General features: G+C 52.2%; 6 protein-coding genes across 6 annotated transcripts; 3 read left to right on the top strand and 3 right to left on the bottom strand.

Annotated features, from left to right (window-relative positions):
- Positions 1–179: 179 nt before the first annotated feature.
- AYO20_06255 (hypothetical protein) lies at positions 180–4,541 on the bottom strand (the record flags this gene model as incomplete). Its single annotated transcript, XM_022644546.1, has 1 exon — positions 180–4,541. The coding sequence occupies one exon, from the start codon at positions 4,539–4,541 to the stop codon at positions 180–182; it is 4,362 nt and encodes a 1,453-aa protein (XP_022499424.1).
- Positions 4,542–5,052: 511 nt separating this feature from the next.
- AYO20_06254 (hypothetical protein) lies at positions 5,053–6,414 on the top strand (the record flags this gene model as incomplete). Its single annotated transcript, XM_022644545.1, has 1 exon — positions 5,053–6,414. The coding sequence occupies one exon, from the start codon at positions 5,053–5,055 to the stop codon at positions 6,412–6,414; it is 1,362 nt and encodes a 453-aa protein (XP_022499423.1).
- A 544-nt stretch (positions 6,415–6,958) lies between these two features.
- AYO20_06253 (mevalonate kinase) lies at positions 6,959–8,407 on the top strand (the record flags this gene model as incomplete). The annotated part of the gene is made up of 1 exon (XM_022644544.1): positions 6,959–8,407. The coding sequence occupies one exon, from the start codon at positions 6,959–6,961 to the stop codon at positions 8,405–8,407; it is 1,449 nt and encodes a 482-aa protein (XP_022499422.1).
- A 503-nt stretch (positions 8,408–8,910) lies between these two features.
- AYO20_06252 (hypothetical protein) lies at positions 8,911–10,115 on the top strand (the record flags this gene model as incomplete). Its single annotated transcript, XM_022644543.1, has 2 exons — positions 8,911–9,332; positions 9,443–10,115. The coding sequence occupies 2 exons, from the start codon at positions 8,911–8,913 to the stop codon at positions 10,113–10,115; spliced, it is 1,095 nt and encodes a 364-aa protein (XP_022499421.1).
- Positions 10,116–10,369: 254 nt separating this feature from the next.
- On the bottom strand, positions 10,370–11,947 carry AYO20_06251 (hypothetical protein; the record flags this gene model as incomplete). The annotated part of the gene is made up of 1 exon (XM_022644542.1): positions 10,370–11,947. One exon carries the CDS (start codon positions 11,945–11,947, stop codon positions 10,370–10,372), a length of 1,578 nt encoding a protein of 525 aa, XP_022499420.1.
- A 971-nt stretch (positions 11,948–12,918) lies between these two features.
- On the bottom strand, positions 12,919–14,702 carry AYO20_06250 (bifunctional purine biosynthesis protein ADE17; the record flags this gene model as incomplete). Its single annotated transcript, XM_022644541.1, has 2 exons — positions 12,919–14,620; positions 14,674–14,702. 2 exons carry the CDS (start codon positions 14,700–14,702, stop codon positions 12,919–12,921), a joined length of 1,731 nt encoding a protein of 576 aa, XP_022499419.1.
- Positions 14,703–17,195: the final 2,493 nt, after the last annotated feature.

The raw sequence follows: 17,195 nt of genomic DNA, 5'->3' as shown, positions 1-17,195 counted from the left end.
ACCCATGTATGGGCAACAAATATTGACAGCCCCTTGGAGAGAACAAGTAGACCACAGGGGACGCTACAGGAGTTGCATTGAATGCGCATTTCATCATCACGTCCAAACCAATATCAATATTCTGTGCCTTTGATTTCCAGACAATACCACTATTTTGTACCTTTATCATAGGTGAACCTTCATAACATCCCTTCTGACAGCTTATCGTCCTGCCGTTGAGTAATTACCTGTGCCTGAAATCGAATTTGGAAGCAGAGCTCATCCACTGCCCGTAAGTCCACGTCTCCGGGCTCACTTGACTTGAGCCGATCCAGGACATTTTGCAGCATAACACTTAGGCTGGGCTGAGTACCACCTTCGGCCGACTCATCAGGGCAAGCCGATAAATCAATTGAGGCTGCTACCTCATCAGTACTTGACGGTAGCTGGGGATTCTCTGCTGCTGCGTTTTCACCCTTGCTCGGTGCTGAAGGCAATGGGTCGCTCTCGAGTACGCTTCCTTCCTTCGGTTGCCGAGTTCCGCGCACCACTACCTCGACCGCGTCAAGATGATGAATCGGTGACTCTGGAGTCGAGCTGACATTCTCTGGTCTTCGACGTTGTCGGCCCCTCCGACGTTTCGGAGCACTCGTTGGTTCAGTAACAGCTGTCCGAGTTTCATGCACAAGTTCGTTTGTGGCAATCGCTTGAACTGCCCGCGTCGGAACAATCTCAATGCAGTCTTCCATTTCTCCTGGTGTTTCATACAAAGAGCTGTTGGTTGCTTGGGACGATGTCTGGGAAGAGATTTGAGACCTTCTCCGCTTGTTCGAGGTGAATCTCAGGCTACTAGACTTGCGCTTCCGACTTCGTCGTGTCTGGGGCTTTGGTTGGCTGTTGGGTTCCTGTTCCTCCCCTGCAATTTGCAAACCCTCGCCCTCGACTACCTGGCTAAGGTGTTGGTCAAGATCATGGGATAATTGCGAGGCGCTAAGCATGTCGATCTCATCGCTGTCATTTCTAGTTGCCATTGGGCTTGAGGACGCACGATCATTATTTGCGCCGGTAGTCGTTGCCAATGGATCTGTGGTTGTGGGAACAGTCCGGACAGCTTCTTCAGCGCTCTGGTCCAGCATGTTGATATCCGTTTGTGCATTAACGGTCCTCTGCTCACTGACGGTGGAAAATGGTCCTTTCACATCTGCAGTTGGTGAAACGTCATTTGCTTTCATAGCGCTCTGCCGACAGATGACCTGCGGCGGCGCGATGGCAAGATCAATCCTGACTTGTCCATCCTCCACACCAGATTGTGGTGGAGAAGAAGTAATCTCCCCTCGATCACGAGAACCTGGAATTGATGGCGGCGACGAAGGCACATCGATATCCGCTATTTGATTAGCAACGTGTCGTGCTCGAGGGGTTGGAGAAGCTGGTATCTCGGGTTCCTGTTGATCATGACCTGTTGGCAAAGTTGGTGTTGAAGGTCGTTCTGGTAGCGCAGCTGCCTTGCGCGCAATACCACAGTTGCTTACGCTCGTAGCCCTGCTATGTGGTCGCGGACTTGATCGAAGATCGGCAAATACAACGGTAGGTTCGGAACGTTGTCTGTCTCGAACTTCTTTTTGATGTTCTGTTAGGCACTGCGAATCTGAATCGTATTCACATGCCGGTGAGGAATCAATCGGTACAAAGAGAACCTGGGAATCATCAAATCTCGCCCTGTATCGGGGACTTTGTCTTCTGGGGCCTGAGAAAGTCGGACTCGGATGCTCCGTTGTAACAAGCTCGAAGTGCTGGCTCCCTAGTTCCGGAGAAGGTCCAGCGCTATGTGCAACCTTGTCGGGACTTAATGCTTTTTGTGTAGATGTGGGAGTCTTTGCCCCGGCAGGAGCAGGTGGCATTGTGGTGTCAGGGATTAATTCAATACCGGCTTCTCGTAACTTGCACAAAGCTTCAGAGAGACGCTGGCTGATAGAGACAGCGCGTAAATGGCTGTAACGCATATTCCACAGTGTGATAGCTTCGTCCCGTGCAAAGATATGGGGACTTTCAAAGAAAGAGGCCAGAACGTCATCGAATACTTCGTCAGTTCCAGGGGCAGTTCTGGCAAGGATGTTTAGGGTGGACCTGAAGATTTCAGAATAACATTCGCCACGAGTCTCGTCTTTTCCGAACTCATCGCCTTTGAGTAAGGTAGACAGAGTTGGCTGAAGTAGTCCCAGCAGGCGGACAATATATTCCTGTGGGGCAGCATCGAAATTCTGTCCCAGCTGCTCTATCCCGAGCATTATCAACGATTTCTTTCCGGTAGCGTGTTGCGTTCCGAAATCTCGTAGTAGCCGGGTGTTCAGATATTCGAGCAGTTCCTCGGAGTGGCGCAAGACTGGTTGTGCTTCAGTCTTCAGCGCCTCGGATGGCGCACGACTCTGAGAATCCTCTTCATTTTTCGATTCTCGCATGACGGACTCTAGTGTATCATAGATGACAAGCATCCTCTTGATGTCGCAGTTGAGCTCGAGTCCAGCCTTTATCAGATCTGTCCCAAGTTCAGTGATGGCGGCGAGAGTCAAGTGTCGCACTTGGGCGAGGCTAAGTCCATGAATACCGCTTGCTCGATCTTCGGTCACCAGTCCCGAGCAGTCTTCAAAGAGCAGTCCTAAGAAATTGGTTACGTTGGTCATGGCATCGAGTGTCTCGGGTGAAGGCTTGATCTCTTTGCTGCTCGCCTCTCGCAACGCTTTGAGGAAATGTGACCAGGCAATGGCAATAAACGCTTTGTCGGAGTTGCCTGAAGCACCCCAGGAGCTGTATTGCATCAAAACTTGGAACATGTCGAGAATCGCTCTGGACTTTGCTCTAATCCATTTGCAATCGATGGTGGGGAGTTCCTCTGGCTCAACTCGTGTATTTTCAAGGGCTCGTTTCTCATTCCAGACCTTCGTGCTCTTTTTTGAGTTCCAGAATAATGCCATGAAGATGCGACTCGCAATGTCGGCGTTGGCACTGCTTTTCTCGAAAAATGAGCTCTTCATTACCTTGACAATGTATTCATTCCAGACCCTGGTGTACTGTTTGTGCGTAGCTGCGGGTCTGAAAGCATAATAAAGTAAGGTGCAGTAACTTGAAACAGCAGTTGGACGGGTGCCTTTGGACGCCTGTTCAGTCGATTGACGTTCCATTTGAGCGGTGAGTGGCTTCGCAAGCAATGCCATCAAGGTATCGGATGTTTGATGGGGTCGGATGATGTGGATGAAACGATCCCAGGCCATGTAGGCCTGTTGTTTGATGGCAGACTCGCTGCAGTTGAAGCATGTCTGGATGACTTTCAACCAGTCCATAAATTGTGGCCATTTGTCGAACCGCGGCCCAGCTCCATTGGAGTCTCGCTCCTCGACACCATTGCTGAGCATGAGCACGATTGTCCATATCTGGGGAACCTGAACCCCTTCTTCTCTGACCGTGATCATCTTTTCAAGTCTGCGACACATAGCCGAGCTGAACGTCTTTCCCGGTGCAAGCTCTGCGGCGAGAATCGACTTGACAGTGACTGAAATGGAATAGGACACTGGAAATACCGAGCACGCTTTCAGACCCATGGCAATCGCTTTTGTTCTCACATCTTTCAGCGAGTTTGTCATGCCTGTCAATAGCGCCTCTACCCACAAGTTCGCTCGGGCTTTCATTGTGGGCCTTGCCTGATCGAGGAGCTTCTGGTAGACCAGCAGCCTCTCCGAGACCACGCCATTGCCTTTCACATGCTCAGTTAGAGCCCTGAGCGCTTCAAGCAGGCGTGTAACACGGGTGTTGTTGACGAGAACTGGCCGAAAATTTTGGGTTGCTAAAAGGTGAAGGTAGTGAAGGATCACACCCTTTGGTGCAGTATGTTCGGAGATGACCTGGATGGAGCGATCGAGGACGAAGATACGATGCTCGTCCGTCAACAAAGAGGAGTAGTCGCGATTCCATACAAAAATGACAAGCACCTTTAAGGCTTGAGTGACCAGATTCGTATCAGCAATGAGTGGCTCGTTTGGACTGGGTTGCTTCTGCAGATCTCGTTTGATGTATTTCAGAATTGTGGTTATCTTAGCTTTCAGCACTTCCTCCTCGGGTATGTCATCATATTCGCGAATGACCGAAGCAAGGGTCTGATATGCATCGACGGAGAGTGATCTGTCGTCATGAGACAGCTGTTGCAGGATACTCTCTATCATTTCACCCATTGTGCGTTTAGCATCTTGTGATTCCTCCACAGCTTGTGCAGTCTGTTCGTCGACAGAAGAGGGTTTAAGGATGGACTTCAGAGACGGTTGGGAGCCCGAAGAAGGAAGATGAGATGGCCTTGTAGTACTTGCAGGCGGTTGGCTCGTGGACGAAGGCTGTTCAGCATGGGAACCAATGGAGAACCCGACGCGTTTTCGGGTCGCGGTGTTCGATGAGCCAGGAAATGATGCGGGCGAGTCTGGGGTGCTCATTGGTTTGGCTAATGGCCTTGGAAAGAAGACTTTACGGCGTGAAGACGTGGAGGGCGGACTCAAAGGAAGGACATCAGGAACTGACATGATGACAATGAAGCAGAAAGAGACTGCACAGACAGGCAAAGTCACTGGTACTAACAAAACAAAGAGCCTGAAAGGACTGAAGACCGCCTGCAGTCATCCATGACTCGAAAATCGCAGGAGTTCCAGGAGAAGGTGTAAAGAAGCATTCAAAGCCGGGGAAAGATAAAGAGGGAGAGGCGCTGGCGACATGCCCAGCCTCGTTGCGTTAAGGGACAGGGGACGCGTCGAGACGCGGACCTCGTGTTTTAATGGAGGCCGGGGTTCTGGTGATTGGTGGACCTGACCAGCCTTGCTCAGCCTCGCGCCCTCGTGCTTTACTTAAACGGGCTAGCTGAAATGTCGCCGCGTAAGGCACAACCTCGGGAATGGAAGATTGTCGAACCATCTGTTACTGACCGACAAGCACATCCCATCATCCGACTCAAGGGTTGCTAGACTGATGTCGTACTTTTTTTTCTTCTCTGGTTTGCGCTAGAAGCTGAAACTTTCATCGCGCTCATGCTCCTCGACCATGGCGAATCAAACCCAACAGGGTGAGGCGAGAGCTTTGCTTGCCCTACTAACGAAGGACTTGGATGTCAAGACCCTCGAACAAGCACGACTCGAAGAGACCTTGAGCAAACTGAAGGTCTTAGGGCGCAATGTCAATAATGTATCCAACATCTATAACGAGGAGGGTATCAAGACCCTGGGCGGCTATGCCTTTGGCAATTTCTCTTCTTCAGTCCGTCAGGAAGCCCTGAGATGCATAGCAAATGCACTCCTCCTGATTCCAGCAGCTCGAAAGTCCTCACTGAAACTCAAACTCGACAAAAAGGCAGCAGACGCACTGCACGGTGCAAACGACGATGAAGAGTTTCTGTTGTCGCGGATACTGTTCCTGCTAACTTATGACCCTGGCATCGACATGACCGCCTTGATATCAGATCACAATCTGGCAGATGCCATCGTGAAGCACCTTTCACGTCATGCAGACGAAGCGACGAAGTCATCCTCAAAAGCCCCAATGGGTCAGGGCAACATGGCACTGATGGAAACTCTCAAGCTTCTTTTTAATGCCACGAGTGTAAAGAGTGATCAGCTTACAAAGTTTCGACCTGCTGTTGTCGAGCTCTTCCGTCTACTGATCCACTCAGACAGTCCATCGCCAGCGCTCCAACCGCCGATAAGCCTGATTGTGAACGCCTTGGCCAACCTAGATATTGACTCTCAGATGGTGAAGGATCGCGACGTATACTCAGCGGTGGACAGGTTGGTGGAAATCTTGGAACAGGCTCTTCAAGAGCACTCGTCTACAGAATTGAACACGGTTGCTATTCCACTATTGACTGTCCTGAGAAACATCAATGAGGCTGCGGATCCCGGACTCCGTGAGAAGATGAAGGCCCGGCTCTTACCCGACGACAAGGAAAGAGATCAACCTCTAGGGAAGTCATCTTCGCTAGCATCTCAACTCCTGCGACTAACTACGTCTTCGGGAATGCTGAATCTGTCTGAATCGATCTCGGGGCTTATGTTTGAGCTTTCGAACAAAGACGCGAACGAATACGTTAAGAATGTTGGATACGGCTACGCTGCAGGATATTTGATGACACACAAGATTCCTATCCCAGAAAGCGCGAAAAAGTCACATTTTGCGGGTGAAACCTCCAATGAAGTCCCAATCAACCCCATCACAGGACAGAGGCTTGACAAGGAGCAACCGATTGAACTACCAGAAATGACACGAGAAGAAAAAGAACGGGAAGCCGAAAGAATGTTTGTATTGTTTGAGAGACTGAAAAGCACGGGCGTTGTGAATGTCAAGAATCCTGTCGAGGTAGCAAACGATGAAGGAAGGTTTGAGGAGCTCAGTGATTCTGATTCAGAGTGATTTGGGATGAGGGCCCTCTGTCAATTATTGCTCTTTGACGATGAGACTGATGCCAGAGAATCGGAATATGCTACGGGTCGCAGCACCCCAGACCAGACCAAATCAACTTCTTCCAAGTTACTCATGGTCATCCATCATGGCATTGGTCTGATGTCGCTGGCGCCACTCGGATAAGGAAGTTAGCGGGGGCTGTCCACCCGGTAAGCGGGGCTGAGGAGACTTAAGAGTGGCCCGTTCCTGCATAAACTCGCTATTGTTAATTAATTAGTGACCCCCTAACCACACCCACCCCCAACGCCCCCTTTGGTGCCTTAAACGATAAGCTTAACTGGCTGGATCGTCCACCAGTTGCGACAGCAGGCTCCCTGCGCTGGCAAAAATTATCCTCACCTGCTCCTCATAGACAGCCCGTCTTCTTCACCACTTCACCTTCCCACCCGTCACGGCCGCCTCTAATACCGTTCTTCTCAGGAGGGTTTGCTCTCTCGAGCGCCCTTGTTCCACGTTCGAATCACAGGCAATGGTCCATCGTGTCGATTCAGCAATGAACGGCACTCCCAAGGTCAACGGGGTCAACGGGGTCAAAGGGGTCAATGGCCACGCAAAGGATGGCTTGTCGCGCCAGTCCCTCGCATCTCGGAAATCATCGTCCCCAATGGCTCCGGCCTTTATGACTTCAGCCCCAGGAAAAGTCATCGTTTTTGGGGAACACGCTGTGGTTCACGGTAAAGCGGCAATGGCAGCGGCCGTTTCCCTGCGATCCTACCTCCTAGTTACGGCGCTCTCAAAGTCGCATCGGACAATTCAGCTTGTATTCCCAGATATCGGACTCGACCACACCTGGAATATTGATGACCTGCCATGGCATGTCTTCACAAAGACGACACGGAAACCTCGATACTACGATATGGTCACGTCACTAGACCCCGAGCTGGTTTCTGCAATGAAGTCACACATCGAGACTGTGTCTACCCATTTGAGCCCGGACAAGAGAAGGATACATCAGAATGCGGCCTCTGCTTTCTTGTATCTGTTTTTGTGCCTTCAGACGCCTGCTGCGCAGGCTTGTATTTATACCCTACGGTCTACGTTACCTGTTAGTGCAGGTCTCGGATCGAGCGCAAGCATTTGCGTGTGCATTAGCGCTGCCCTTCTCAAACAGATCCACGTCTTGTCAGGACCACATCATGATCAGCCCGAGGAAGAAATCCAGATGCAACTTGAGAGAATAAACAAATGGGCCTTTGTTGGAGAGATGTGCATCCATGGCAACCCCAGTGGGGTGGATAATACTGTCGCAACACATGGAAGAGCTGTTCTATTCAAGAGACTCGACTATTCCAAGCCTCCAAGCGCCACGCCACTCAAAGACTTTCCCGAACTTCCATTGATGTTGGTCAACACGAAACAACCCCGCACAACCGCGGCGGAGGTCGCTAAAGTCGCTGCAATGAAGAAGAAATATCCAGCCGTGACGGAGGCGACACTTGACAGCATTGACGAAGTAACCATGTCAGCACATTCTCTGATCACGTCGGACGAATTCGACCCCACGTCAGAGCAAAACATCGAGCATCTGGGAGATCTGTTCCGCATTAATCACGGGTTGCTGGTGTCGCTTGGGGTTTCTCATCCCAAGTTGGAACACATTCGGGAGTTGGTGGATTACGCCGATATTGGCTGGACCAAACTTACGGGTGCTGGAGGCGGGGGATGCGCCATCACGTTACTCAAGCGAGGCGTCGACCCAGCCGCGATTGTCGACCTGAAGCAAAAGTTTGAGGCGGCAGGCTTTGAGGAGTACACTACTACGCTAGGGGGTAATGGTGTCGGCATGCTCTATCCAGCGGTCTTGCACAATGGCACAGAAGAGGAAGGAGGCGAGGAAATTGACCAACAGAAGTTTCTCAACGCCAAAGGTGAAGAGGGAATCGAGGCGTTGGTTGGTGTCGGCCTTGACGAGAGGCGACCCGAATGGAAGTTCTGGAGGTAGTCCAGCTACGGATGCGTTCCTTGATGTTTTATTAGCGAAGGCGCAATGCATCAAGGGTCAAGTGCAAGGGCTATCTGATTTAATGAGGGAGCAAAAGTATGTATTATTATTGTGTCAACGACCCAAGGACTAAATTCCAAGCATGCAAAGAGACCATCTTTCCGTTCTGTGCATCACGTGGGGCGGCCCGGAAATATTTCTTGGATTTCTCCGAAGCGCATCTCATCTTAGTATTGTTCTCTTCATTCCGACCAATTTCAGTTCAATGCAGTGAATGCCCTGATGTGAATGTGGCTTTTCCCTGGTTTTGCCCATAAGATCATCCAGCAAAGTCGCCCTTGACATGCTCACGAAGCTAACGCATCTTTGACGGGGTGACTTGATCTCAGCCTGGCACGTAGATCGCAAGCCCATCAGCCTAGATGAGGTTTGCGCTCGTTACTCCATTCATGCTTCTTTGCTGAAGCCGCCCTCTAGAGTGCTGACATTCCGGTCCATCAAACATGGCCGAAACTGCGTCGGCCGCCACGATACCGAGAAGACCCAAGCACAAGTCCAAGGAACCATTCTACGCCGTGTCGCCGTTGTGGAAAGATGTCGTCCCCATACCCCTCATTGACGGCCCGCCAGGCCAAAAAGATGTCGGTCCGGCGCTCGCCACCATCGCCTACTCGGTGCGTTACAGCGAAGCCATGTCTTACCTGAGGGCCGTGATGGCTATGAACGAGTTTAGTCGCCGCACACTGGACTTGACCGAGGACATCATCGGGATGAACCCGGCACATTACACGGTGTGGCTGTATCGTGCCAAGATCCTGAAGTCGTTATGGGAGAAGGAGGGAGTGAGTATTGAGGATGGTGTCAAAGAGGAGTTGGATTGGTTGGAAGATGTCAGTGAGCGCAATCTGAAGAACTATCAGATCTGGTGAGTTATAAGTCCCGCAACTGCTGGGTCGTTTCTTTTCAATGGCCAAACCCCAGCAGCATCAACACATCTTATCTGTTCAACCCAGACTTATGTCTGCTCTCTCGCAGGCACCACCGTCAGTACCTGGTCTCCCTGTTGCCGACTTTCCCGCCCAACGAACCCGAGTTCATCACCCACATCCTCCTGTTCGATGCCAAGAACTACCACGTCTGGACGTATCGGCAATGGCTGTGTCGCCGTTTCCCCGACCCGCTCTTGACGACGGACATGGAGTTGCAGGCCGTCGACGCGCTGATCAACGAGGACGTGCGGAACAACTCGGCATGGAACCACCGGTACTTTGTCTGTTTCGGTGCCGAGGAGCTGGCGGCCATCGAGGGGTCCGAGAGCAGGATCCGCAAGGACGTGCTCGCGAGCGGCAAGCTTGTTGTCGATGAGGACGTGGTCGAGCGAGAGATCAACTACGCCAAAGACCACATCGCCTTGGCTCCGCAGAATCCATCCCCCTGGAACTATCTGAAGGGCGTCCTCAAGAGGGCCGGCATCCCCATCACCGATCTCCAGGTGTTCTGCGAGGGCTTTGTCGGTGGGAAGGACGCGGACCTTATGAGTGAGAGCGGCAACGTGAGGAGCAGCCACGCCATCGACTGGTTGGCGGACATCTATCGCCTGGACGGCAAGATTGAGCGGAGCAAGGCGTGTCTGGATGCGTTGGGCAATAAGTGGGATCCCATCCGACGCAAGTACTGGGATTGGAGGGCGAAACAGCTGGCTGAGTAGATGGTCAGAGCATATTGGAGAAGAAGCCCAGGAGGACGGATTTGGACCCGGAGTACGAGCAAGCTTCCTTACAGCGCTGTATTTGAACTTTCTACCAGTGTCTATATCTCGAGGCGATTTCTATATGAACCCTCCAACTGGGTTGTAGCGTGCTCGGGGGACCAGTAGTCGACGGGCGACTTGTTTGCTGTGCACGAATTTCAGTCATCAAGGCGCTCAGCACTTTCTCTCTCTCTCTTCTCTCTTGAGATTATTCACATCTTCTCGTCCTTGTCATGCACAATAACCCTGATGCCTTGACTATCTAGCTTCACGCCGGCCGTGAACAGATCTCTCGTTGGCGTGGCATCGCTGTCGTCCGTCTGGTACATTTCCAGGTTATATCTCATCACGACGGCGGCGATGGACATGTACAGCTGCGCATATGCCAAGTGCATACCAATACAGTTCCGGGAACCCTTGCCGAACGCGACAATGTACCTGTCCAGACGACTTGTGGTCCTGCCCTCGGCGACGGCGTCGTCGTCCAGCCACCTCTCGGGGTCGAACTTGCGGGGTTGGGGGAAGATGTTCTCGTCGATGAGGACCAGGTGCGGCGTCATGGCCACGGGCGTGCCGGCGGGGATGGTCCACTCCTTGTACTGGATGGGCCGGTCGTAGATCCGGGGCAGGCGGGACAGCATCCCCCCGGCCATGCGGACGCCCTCCTTGATGACGGCGGTCAGGTAGGGCAGCTTCTCCAGCGACGTCCAGGGCGCGACGGGGTCGCCGGGCGGGACCTCGACCCGGGCGAGTTCGGCGCGCATCTTGGCCAGCACGTCCGGGTTCTTCATGACGTGGTACGTGGTGATGGTGACGGCCCAGGCCGTGGTCTCGGAGCCCGCCGTGGCGATCAAGACGCCCTCGTCGACCAGGCGCTCGTCGCTCAGCTCCTCCTCGGGCAGGTCGCTCGACAGGATCTGCGCGAAGATGGTGTCCTTGCGCCGCTTTTCCGTCCTGATGGCCCGCATCGTCTCCGGGTCCGACTTGATCTTCTTCACCTGGACGCCGACGCGCTGCATCCACGATTTCATGAACCCCACGGGTGGGACGAGCTTGATGGCCACGGACAGGGGCATCGAGCGCACGACGGCGCCGATCAGCGGGAACGAGCGCACGATCGCCGCCGAGGCCCGCCCGCCCGTGTTGACGAGTTTCCACGTCATGGCCCATTCCGGGTGGTGGATGTAGTCGTACGTCCAGCCGTACGAGCACTGCGTGAGGACGTCGGTGGTCAAGGCCAGATACACGGCCTCGAGGTCCAGCACCTCCCGACTCCCCTTGATCTTGTCCAGTCGGTCGCACATGACGGCCAGTTTCTCCTGAATGACGGGCATGTTGGCGACGATGCTGGCCTTGGAGAAGAACGGGTTCAGCGCTCCTCGCCGCTTGCGGTGGATCTCGTGCTCAACCGTCATGCCGCCGGCCGTGGGCACCGCGAACCCTCGCGTCCACCACGCCCACTTGTCCAACTTCAGGCCGTACAGGGTGTCGAAGAAGTCCGGGTCGTGGATGTGCACGTCGTCCGGGTTGGTGCGGATGACGGGCCCGTATTTTTCGTGCATCTCCTTGATTTTCCAGACGTACTGGTGGCCCTTGAAGACGTCGTGGTACGTCTCGTACCAGTACGAGGCGACGGCGAGTTTGGAGCCAGGAAACCGCCGAAGCGGGTGGAAGTAGATCCTGTAGACGGCTAAGACGAGGTCGTGCGCGATTTTACCCAGAATCAGATAGCCCAGGAGGCCGACCCATGTTGTCGACAGACCGAAGCTGAGATCCTTTGGCGAGACCATGTCTGGTATCTGGCGAGGCTTAGAGAGCGAAAGCTTGAAAACGTGGCAAGAAACAACGACGCCCAAGCTCCAGAACCTTTATCTCCTGGACACCAGGGGAGGTGCCCGTCTGATATGTTATGTACTCATACTTGCATTCGGTGGCCTTTGGGTCCAAAGCAAGAAAAAGGGGGTTCAATCGGTGGTTGGGGGCTATCAAAAACTCGGATGTCGGGATTTATGCATAGGTCGTCATTACAATGTATTCCCTGTCGACGGTGAGCAAAATCTCTGTTGGGAATCGCCTGGGATTGCTTGCCCAGGTGATCCACAGTCAGGTCAGATACGCGTCAATACTCGATACTTACGGACTCAATCATCCACGACGTAAAAATCCCCTGGTGTCACCATGACTGCGTTCGCGCCCGGAGGACGTGTACTTACGAGTAGTACAAAGTTATTCTCATACGGTAGAACGCTTGCATGTGCTCTCGACGATTGTAGTTAAAGGCCTTGTGCGGAACATCGGACCTCGAGCCAGCGTCCGGTAAGCGAATTTGTTTCTCAGGGTGAAGGGCACGGGCCAGGCCAACTACCAGAAAAGGAATAGATGGTCGTCAAAATGTCATGGGTGACAAGGTTGCGCGAGAGGATTTGAAGGTTGGACACATTCCTTTACGAGGTACCGAGTAGTCATCATTGGGCGCCTAAATCTGCTCCGGGTGGAGATTCCAGAGAGGTTGTTCAGGTTGTGAAAAGTTTTTTTGTAACTCGATATGAACATGCGCATGCATGTTCTATGTCTTTTTCCGAAGAAGGGGTATCCGTCATTCATTCACTCTGTCAAGCATCTCGTCTCCTTTCCTCGGTCAGGTTCGGTCATAATTCCTCGTCGTTATCTGGCGTTGAGGCCAATATCGGGCTCTTCCCCTTCTTTTTGTTCAACCCTTCCCCACTGTTTTAGTCACCTTTTTTTGGTTGAAGAAAGACGTTTAGTGGTGGAACAGTCTCGTGCTCTGCTCAATGAATGTTATCCCCAGATTTTCCGCCGTGTCGAATACGGCACCGTCATTCTGCGAACCCGTCGGGGCAGCAATGTATTTCACGCCGCTTCGGGCAGCTCGGTACACGTTGTCCACGAAGGGAAACTGGTCCGCGTCAGCGAATGAAGAAAATGGCAAAGGGTCAACAGAACTCACGAAAGCATCACTTGAAACGGCGACCTCGCTCAGTTTGCCCAACCATTGACGTCTTTCCTCAGGGGAGAAGGGCTTCGGCACACTCCCCGCTGCGAAATTGCTCTCATAATCTTTCGTCTCGAACTCGCTCTGAGGCGGTACCTGGCCGGAACACAGCATGTCAATCGCATTGGATTTTTCCGACCGCTTGACGCCCTTGGCCCACTCTATCGACAGCGTGCGTTCGTGGAAACGCATCCACCAGTTATCAGCCTTATCACCCGCTAATCGCGTGCAGTGAATCCTGCTCTGCTGCCCGGCACCGAGACCAATAACTTGGCCGTTTAACGCATAGCAGACTGAGTTAGACTGGGTATATTTCACTGCAATGGTTGCAACCGTAAGGTCGCGCAGCGCCGAGTCTGACAATTTGGCAGAATCCTTAGGCCGGATAATGGAGGCGAACGTCTCGTTCGGCGAGATCTTGACATCGTTTCGACCTTGCGTCAGTTGAACGCCGTAAACGGTGCGTGTTTCTTGTGCCGGAGGTTCATAACTCTCGTCCATCTGGAGTACCAGATATTTGCCTCCTTTCTTCTTTTTGAGAATCTCGAGCGCTGCTGGCTCATACTCTGGCGCAATGACTCCATCCGAAACTTCTCGGGAGATAATCTTCGCGGTAGGGACATCGCATTTGTCGGAGAGAGCAATCACGTCGCCGAAGCTCGACATTCTATCCGCACCCCGTGCACGGGCGTACGCTTGCGCCAGACCTGAACTCTCGATCCCTTCAATGTCATCGACCATGTACACTCGTCGCTCTTTTTCATTCAGGGGCACCGCAATAGCAGCTCCTGCAGGGGAGACATGCTTGAAGCTTGCGGCAGCTGGAAGTCCTAGTGCTTGCTTGAGTTCTTTCACCAGGGGCCAGGCATTCAAACAATCAAGGAGATTGATGTAGCCTGGAGAGCCGCCCAAGACTTTGAAGGGCAGCTTCCCATTGCGCACGAATGCTGCAGCAGGCTTCTGGTGGGGGTTAGCTCCGTATCGCAGGGAGAGCTGTTGTACACCATTCCCGGCATATTGTTTGCGGAAGAAGTCAGAGATGGCGGCATCGTAATCTGCGGTATGCTCGAATGCCTTTAGCGCATATCGTTGGCGACTCTCTTCAGGGATGTCGCCTTTTTCCAGCTCTTGGAGAAAGTGGTGATAATCCGCAGGATCACTCAGGATGGTTACTCTTGCGTGGTTCTTGGCTGCTGCTCTGATAAGAGTGACTCCTCCAATATCGATTTCTTCCACAGCTTCGGGAATAGTCACGTTGATCTTAGCAACAGTGTCTTTGAAGGGATACAAGTTACAGACGACATAGTCGACTTTGTTGATGTTCTGGTCAGCGAGGTCTTTCTCGTCCGAGGCGAGATCTCTAGCCAAGATTCCTGCGTGAACAGCCGGGTGAAGAGTCTTGACTCGGCCGGAGAGCATCTCAGGTGCCTTTGTAATGGCAGAGACATCTCTAAAGAGCATTAGCAGATTCGCAGAAGTTGTGGAAGGAAGGAAATCCCGCACTCCACATCGAAACCGGCCTCTCGGATCATCTTCGCCGTCCCTCCAGAAGCGAGAAGGCGAACATTCTGCTTGATCAAGCCTTTCGCGAGATCGAGGAGGCCAGTTTTATCATAGACCGAAAGAATGGCTGGAAGGCATTAGAATACGGTCTGAACAGTGGAGAATCCACGTGGCAAAGGTGACATGCCTATCTTCTGGGAAGCCATTGTATTGACACCGCTCAGTGCTTGAGATTGTAGATTTCAAGGAAGACTGCCTATGTTGGTGATTGACTCGTCTACAGAGAAGGCAACATTGACTGACAATAGCTGGCGGTAGGTTCTGCAGGGGCTCTGCCTAAAAGAATTTCAAGTAGAGAAATTTTGTTCCTCCCCATGCCAAAACTCCACCTGCGAATAGAAGCAGCAAGAAATTTCAATATTGCGCTCGAAGGTCTAAATGCTCGACGTAGCGCCAATCTCTACGGAGGAGTGTTTAGGAGACAATGCATCTACTCACGCCACTCTACCGACACGACACTTCGTTCTTGATGTAGAGCAAGAGACGTCTCATCAAGCATTACAAGGCTTGGTTCGACCGCCCAGCCCTGTGCTTGACTACCAATTCCTTCTGACAGTCCCTGTGTCAGCGAGTGAGCGTATGGAGAAAACGTGCATCCTCGTCCAGGCATATGACATAAGCGATCCACGGCCATGCGGGTGAATAGCAACCACAGCGCAAGGCGGTGTGTGTATGTGTGGCGTATTTCCTCAATGCTATGAAGCATGTGAAAATTGTCAGAAATCGCAAGATCGATCCGCCACTACGGGTTCAACCCTTTGCTACGTCCTACCAGTGCATATTCTCTCTCGAAGCACATGTATCGACCATGGTTATCTCATTCGTCCATTCAATCGAAGAAGTGTTCAGGAGAACCTGGTCAGAGAAGGAGGCAAGAGTGGAAATCGATACATCTGTTGCAATATGAAGACTCAGGAAAGACACTTCCGCCGACATGCCCTCTCTTCACCTTCTTTTCCCTTGTCTGCCTTGAACCTGCAAAATGGCAGATATAGTCGACAGCCGTTGCTCTGGGAGGCCTTCCCACATTGACTCCCAAAGCAGTCGTCCAGAGGAGAACTACATCAGGGGCAGGACTAAGTTGTGGGTAAGTGGTGCGTCGATGGCTTGAAGAGGTGCGTTCTTATAACCTCGACAGGCCGTCAGCTGGTTTGGCCTTATCGGTTGTATTCTCACCATTTTATTCATCCCGGATAGAACAGGTCTTGACCTGCGTGAACAGGAGATACTGGTATTTTGTCCGAGAGGGGCGCTCTCACGATTTCCACGGCATCGCGATCCGTCCCAGACATCTCAGTTGGTACGAAAGAGCGATCTTGAAACGACACCACCAGTATAACCCGGAGCTTAATCGTCTCGCTCCGGTCAGTAAGGCAGTGGAATTGTACGAGAAAGTCGAGGGTACCAAGGGTGTTGAAACCGACGATGAAAGACTCTACCAGGAACGAACCAGGCTGATCTGGACGACAATGTCAGTAGATACTTTGACATAGAGCGGCGCAGCGGGAAAAAGAATAATCTGTAGGTGGTTGGCAGGAGGGAAATAGATGCAGACAGGATGAGGTATTAAGGCGTGCATGGCTGTTACTGTACATTAATACTCTCTAAAAGTAACATGATGGCACTGGGAAACAACCTCCCTTCGGAATCATAGTCGTCTGAACCGAGTGTATCCGCTTTTGAAAGAGATGACACCATCTCGGAAACGGTGGAATAATATCTCCGGACACGACTTTGTCCAGGGGGCCGCGGGGTATTGGAAAGAGTCATGGTCCCCTGTCGACAGCCTTGCATGGGAGCACAGACATCCATCAACTCTCACAGAGCGCCCCAAGGATACCTCGAACCTACCAAAGTGTAGATGTCCTTGTTGTACGCCTTTAAGGGGGCCCTTTTGACTTTTGTATTCACCTCTTCAACTACGAGTAGAAACCAGCCCCCCGCCTACTCGAGAACCTAGCGTGCGAGTATATTCGAAATAAGCTGGGGAGCACCAAACCCGAAAAGTTAATAAGCACTATTGTATCGTTGACCAAGTTGTCGCAGGCTTTTTAAACACCTACTAGCCAAGGAGTGAGTAATCTGCGCCAAAATCCGTTGTTGCGGAGAAGTAGCTGCGTGCTGGTTTCGGATGTGCTGTCGATCTCGAGATAGCGCAGTTTAGCAGATGTCCCGGCTCCAAGCCTCTCTCCCGCCTAGGTGTAACCTGCTCCTCCACCTTTATTTTTATTTTTATTTTTCATCCCACCACCACCGTGCTCGGGTTATCATCTTGCTATTGTTGTTAATTTGAATGGGGGACATGTCATTGTCACGTACCTGTCACCCTGCCAGCAGACCTCACCTCCTGCTTTCCCACCCATTCAGTCGGCGCGATCATGTGACACGTGGGTGCCTGCCAGGCTCATGTAACTCAATATCACTTGAACTTCACTTCCTTTTGGTTCCTACTAGTCATTCCC

This window comes from Fonsecaea nubica (assembly GCF_001646965.1).
Source record: "Fonsecaea nubica strain CBS 269.64 chromosome Unknown Scaff39, whole genome shotgun sequence".
NCBI lineage: Eukaryota > Fungi > Ascomycota > Eurotiomycetes > Chaetothyriales > Herpotrichiellaceae > Fonsecaea > Fonsecaea nubica.
The sequence above is the reverse complement of the archived record's forward strand: the minus strand, read 5'-3'. Positions and strand labels throughout refer to the sequence as shown.